Below are 6,000 nucleotides of genomic sequence, written 5' to 3' on the forward strand. Positions count from 1 at the left end.
CTGAAAGCCCTATGAAGCGGTATATAAGTCTAACTGCTATTGCTATTGCTATTTTTGGGGCACCCTCAAATAGTTATCCACTTATAACCCAAAAAGCCATGCATTCTTCTGCAGGGCAAGGGGTTGGAATAGAACAGGGCAGAGCAACTGTGGCAGTAATAGTGAAGCTTTTCGGCACCGAATGCCAAAACTGTAACCCTTTGCCCATGCGCCGAAAGCCCCAAGACCAGCTGCAAGTTTTCCAGTTGGTCTTCGCGCACGCCGGAGGCCCAGAAACCCAAGGACCAGGTGGCCGACATGGGCACGCGCACCAGAAACCAGAAGAGCAGCTGGCGATGCGCATGCCCACAGAGATGGCCCTGCATGCCACCACATGCCATGGGGTTAGCCATCACGGAACTCTGGCCACTTTACAACCTGCGGACTTCAACTCCCAGAATTCCTGAGGCAGGCTGGCTCAGGAATTCTGGGAGTTGAAGTCCACAGGTCATCGAATTGCCGCGATTGGCTGCTCCAGGAATAGACTCAAAAGATTTAATCCTAGAAAACCAGTTTAGGGTAGCGGTGAAGGCCAGAGGCTAGAAATTAACTAGGTGACTTTGGCCAGTCCCTCTCTCAGGCCTAGGAAGCAGGTAAGGGCCAATCATTTTGGGAATCTTGCCAAGAAAAACTGCAGGTTTCCAGCTAAGCCACCTTAGCTGGCTCCAGCTAAGCCACCTCCCAGCTAAGCCAGCTCCCCTTCCCATGTTCATTTCTGGAACCAAAGTCATCATTTCAGTTGTTACGTTTTCCATCTTTCATGGTCCGATCCAGACTATTTTTTTAGTCTTGGCCCCTTTAAGATGTACGGACTTCAGCTCCCAGAGTTCCCCAGCTAGACATGCTCTTCCTCCTCCTCCTCCTCCTCCTCCTCATCATCATCAGGATAGGGTGGAAACAATACTTTTTAAACTTTCTTTTGTTGGAAGAAAATGTCCTTCTGGGTTCAGCTCCAAGTGGGGAAAAAGACACTGGAAACATGGAGGCTGCTGGAAAAGATGGTTTCATGGTGGACAGGATCACACGGCTTGAGCTCCTGAACAGAAAAGGGGGGTCCCAGGCTTCCAGATGTTGGGTGAAGAAGAAAAAAAAGAGACCAAGAGGCTGAACGTTCTTGGTTTTATGCCCTCTCTGGCCTTTGATCTTGAATTCTGGTTGTCAGACTCACAAGGGTCCATGCAGGCAGGGGCAACTCTCTAGGCTTGTGAGTCCAAGTTTGGTTGAGCATTGCTTCTTCCCAAGGGCCCTGTGGTGAGATGGGTAAAGGGCTAATTCTACCATGCCTTAATCCCTCATGCTGGAGTTGAAGGGGGAGGTCTTTGTTATGTAGAGTAGACTGGCCCAGGCCTTTTAATGGCCTGTTGACAAAGGTGGGGGGCTATTAAGAGTGCTTAATCTGCTTCCTACCTAAAACATGTTTCTCCATTTCTGATCCCAGGGAAATATAAAATTCTGCCTTTTCAACATTTCCCAGGGTAGTTCATTCTTCCAGGAGAGGGGGTGGCGCTTAATTCCTACACTTTTAAGGAGTCAGTTAAACAGACCAACATCACTGTAAACATATTGCAATTCCTTTATTGTTTTACTCCAGCAAGAACAAAATATGGTAACGGTAGTTTCAGAAGAAAGGAGCAAAGTTATTCCGAACTGATTCCAGTTGCTTCCAGAATGAGAATGGATGGAGAGGAAAACCCTTAATAAGGAAGATAGTAGAATCACTACTGTGTGATCTGAACTACTTCCAATATGCTAAAACTGAAATGTAAGAGGGGGGAAAAAAAGAAAGAAATGTGTGTGTGTGTTAAACATTACAGCTGGGAAAACCTGCCTCCTTTTCAACTCTTGAAGCTTCTATGGGTTTCCTTCCGCAGGGGGGGAAAAAAATCCAAATCACTACAAGAAAACGTGATGTAAAATCTGCTGGGGTGAACTTGTAGGTAGATGCAAACTTTTACAGGTTTCGGAACAGGGATTGTGAATATTTATGTAACACGAATTGACACCCGTTGTGTCTGCTTACCCACAAATGTTCATTATCGAGGTTCAAAATAAGAAGAAAAAGTCACCTTGTGCACCAAGGGAGTCCAAATTTGGCAACTTTAAGACTTGTGGACTTCCAGACCTGATTTTAAGACCCATGGACTTCAAGAGCTGGCTGGGGAATTCTGGGAGTTGAAGTCCACAAGCCTTAAGGTTGCCACGGTTAGCCACCCCAATGTACACAATCAACCTTGCATCCAACCTAAGCCAGACGTCTCTGGCATCCAAAGAATTCTTCCGGCCCATCATCACCACACTCGGCACCGGTGGATGACTTCCTTCAACGTCCGGATGCCTTCGACGCTTTTGTCCTTCAGAGCCATGGCCAGTAGAACCGTCTTGCTGCCAGCTTCCTGCGACACCGAAGTGACCAGATGCTTGGCGGAGATGTGGACGAGGGGCTGAAAGTAAGCCAAGAAGATCTTAAGGGAACGTTTCTCCCCCCCCAAAAAACTTCACCTTCCCCACCTCTTCCCTCCAGGGCGTGGCCATCCAGCGAAGCCAGGAATTGGCTACCTTCAACACTCAAAGAGCCATTGGGACCCGTTTCCCACAGAAAAAACACCGGGAGCCACAGAAACCTTTCCCGTTGCCTGACTATTTCCTGAGCGGCCACAGAACTAGCAACTAGCACTACTAATTAAACTAATAGTTGAATTAATTGTTCTGTGTTCTTCTGACACTTTTCTTGAATTTATCCATGGTTAGCAATAGCAATAGCAGTTAGACTTCTATACCGCTTCATAGGGCTTTCAGCCCTCCTCTAAGCGGTTTACAGAGTCAGCATATCGCCCCACAGTCTGGGTCCTCATTTCACCCACCTCGGAAGGATGGAAGGCTGAGTCAACCTTGAGCCGGTGAGATTAGAACCGCCGAACTGCAGCTAGCAGTCAGCTGAAGTGGCCTGCAGCACTGCACTCTAACCACTGCGCCACCTTGGCTCTAGTTGGCCTACTGGTTGGCCTACTGGAGTCAAAAAGCTCAATAAATCGCATGCCAGCGGGAGGCGGTTGTGACATATATTTTGAGTGGCAGGGAGCCGCAGCACAGAGATGAAAGAGCCACATGCGGCTCCCGGGTTTGGCTGACCCTTGGGCTAAGCCATGAAGAAAGCTGGTGGACTCCCAAGAGAACAAAGGGAGTAAACAAGGGGGAAGGAAGTCAAGGAAGATACTTGGAGGTAACGGAGATAGGGATGGGAGGAAGACTACCTCGTCTTTGCCCAGGAGAACTTTGGTGGTCCACAAAGGCCGGTTGACCCCGTCAGGGACTGCCTCAGGCTCCACGGAGACCAGAGTCCCCATCTTTCCGTACTGGGTCACCACCACCAGGATCGTGGCTCCAAAGGCGGTGCACACCACCTCCGTCGGGACGCCACACACGACTTCTCTGGTTTGCTTTGAGAGCGGGATGGGCTTGGTCTCCATGGCAGGAATCGGTCCTTGCCCTACAGGATAGCATCAGTAAGGAGGATGCAACACCTCAAGAGGCTTCCCGGCCAACTTCTCCGTAAGAGAAGGCTGGAGCTCCTGCTTCGTGGGCAGACGGTCCTCGAGGTGGACCCTGGTTCTTCCAGTTCACTTGTCAGTAAGCAGGCCGTGAGAAAGTTTGCTTGGCGAGGAAATCTTAACCTTAAGCCAGAACTATTTCAAGCATCCCTCTCTAAGGGGCATGGTCTGGATTTCCTTCCTTCCTGTTTCAAACTTTCACCTCCCTCTCCTGCCTTCCTTCCCTCCCTCATTCTCTCCATCTCTCCTTCATTCTTTCATCCACCTCTCCTTCCTCCCTCCTACTCCCTCCCTCCCTCCCTCACACTCTCCATCTCCCCTTCATTTTTCATCCATCTCTCCTTTCTCCTACTCCCCTCCCTCCCTCCCTTCCTCCCACTCTCCATCTCTCCTTCATTCTTTCATCCATCTCTCCTTCATTCATCCTACTCCCCTCCCTCCTCACACTCTCCATCTCTCCTTCATTCTTTCATCCACCTCTCCTTCCTCCTACTCCCCTCCCTCCCTCCCTCCCTCCCTCCCTCACACTTTCCATCTCTCCTTCATTCTTTCATCCATCTCTCCTTCCTCCCTCCTACTCCCCCTCCCTCCCTCACTCTCCATCTCTCCTTCATTTTTTCATCCATCTCTCCTTTCTCCTACTCCCCTCCCTCCCTCCCTCCCACTCTCCATCTCTCCTTCATTCTTCATTCACCTCTCCTTCCTCCCTCCTACTCCCCCTCCTCCCTCCCTCCCACTCTCCATCATTTTATCATCCATCTCTCCTTCCTCCCTCCTACTCCCCTTCCTCCCTCCTACTCCCCTTCCTCCCTCCCTCTCCATCTCTCCTTCATTCTTTCATCCATCTCTCCTTTCTCCTACTCCCCTTCCTCCCTCCCTCTCCATCTCTCCTTCATTCTTTCATCCACCTCTCCTCCCTCCCTCCTACTCCCCTTCCTTCCTCCCTCACACTCTCCATCTCTCCTCCTTTCATCCCTCCTTCCCGCCCTCTTTCCTCCCTCCCTCCATTCTCCCTCCCTCCTCCTCTCAACAACAAAGCAAAAAGCAATGAATAGGTAAAACCACTTTCGATATCGCCTTAAACCTCGCGTCGCCCTAAATATCCCCAAACCATGACCGGAGCCTCGTGCCGACCCGGAACCCGCGCGCGAGGCGAGCCTTGCCCAGCCTGGGGAGGGGAGGGGGAAGGGGCGCCTTCGCTTGCAGGCTGCCATCTCCGGGGAAGCCAAACCCTCCCAAGCCGCGCGGTCCAAGGGGGCGGACGGGGGGTGTGCGGCGTTCGGGGCCCCTTCCGCGGGGGAGAAGAAGGGAAGGCGCAGCGCCCGCCCGGCCTCCGCCTCCTCCAGCCAGCCCGGCTTGCGCGCAGGATGCGGCTGGGGGCAGCTGCGGCTCTCCAAAGCGCGCGGTTCGGCTCGGCTCTCCGCGGCCGGCCCGGCCCTAAACTCGCCTCCCCCTGCAGCCCTGCTGCGCTCGCTCGCTTACTCACCCAAGCGGGCCGTTTCTCTCCGCCTCCGCCGGTCTGGGCTGCTCCTGCACGCCTGCCTCCTCCCGGGCGGAGCGTCAAGCTGGGCGGAGCGCTTCCCCGAAGCCAGGAGCCTCTGGGCGTGTGCAGAGCGCCTGCCCTGCTTGATGGAAGTGGGCGTTGGGTCCAAGCGAAGCGGGGCAAATCGTGGGCCGCCTGGCTGCCCCGGGGAAGTGGCCTTGCGAAAGAGGGATGGCGAAGGAGAAACGGGGACAGCGGGCTGGAGAAGGGCAGTGGGCAGCCGCAGTAAGGAGCAGGAAGGTCTTAGCCATGGTTTATTGACTAAGCCAGCATCACACCACATACTAAACTCTAAACCAGAATGGCTGGATTGGGTTGATATATTATGCCCATGTTTCTCAACCTTGGCAATTTAAAGATGTGTGGACTTCAATTCCCAGAATTCTCCAGCAAGGCTGGCTAGGGAATTCTAGGAGTTGAAGTCCATCTATGCTGGCTGGGGAATTCTGGGAGTTGAAGTCCATCTATGCTGGCTGGAGAATTCTGGGAGTTGAAGTCCACCTCTGCTGGCTGGGGAATTCTGGGAGTTGAAGTCCATCTATGCTGGCTGGGAATTCTGGAGTTGAAATCCACACATGCTGGCTGGGGAATTGTGGGAGTTGAAGTCCATCTATGCTGGCTGGGGAATTCTGGGAGTTGAAGTCCATCCATGCTGGCTGGGGAATTCTGGGAGTTGAAGTCCATCTATGCTGGCTGGGGAATTCTGGGAGTTGGCACTTTCAAGTTGCCACAGCTAAGAGAGACTGCTTTAGGCTAAGAGAGAAACAAGCAAACCACATTCTGGTTTATGGGTTGTGTGCATGCAGCTTGTGGGTTTAACTCTTCGTCCCTCCACCACTTCCAACCATGCGTAACCAATCTGGGGGTGGG

At 52.4% G+C, this 6,000-nt stretch overlaps 1 protein-coding gene across 1 annotated transcript; it reads right to left on the minus strand.

The window, feature by feature from the left end:
* Positions 1 to 1,588: 1,588 nt before the first annotated feature.
* On the minus strand, positions 1,589 to 3,845 carry PSMG3 (proteasome assembly chaperone 3). Its single transcript, XM_014061209.2, has 2 exons — positions 3,291 to 3,845; positions 1,589 to 2,480 (listed from the first exon to the last, which is right to left on the minus strand). The coding sequence occupies exons 1-2, from the start codon at positions 3,504 to 3,506 to the stop codon at positions 2,328 to 2,330; spliced, it is 369 nt and encodes a 122-aa protein (XP_013916684.2). The 5' UTR covers positions 3,507 to 3,845; the 3' UTR covers positions 1,589 to 2,327.
* Between the last annotated feature and the right edge of the window lie 2,155 nt (positions 3,846 to 6,000).

This window comes from Thamnophis sirtalis, unplaced genomic scaffold, assembly GCF_051295495.1.
Source record: "Thamnophis sirtalis isolate CommonGarterSnake01/CBP01778 unplaced genomic scaffold, rThaSir2_p1.2 scaffold_14, whole genome shotgun sequence".
Lineage (NCBI taxonomy): Eukaryota > Metazoa > Chordata > Lepidosauria > Squamata > Natricidae > Thamnophis > Thamnophis sirtalis.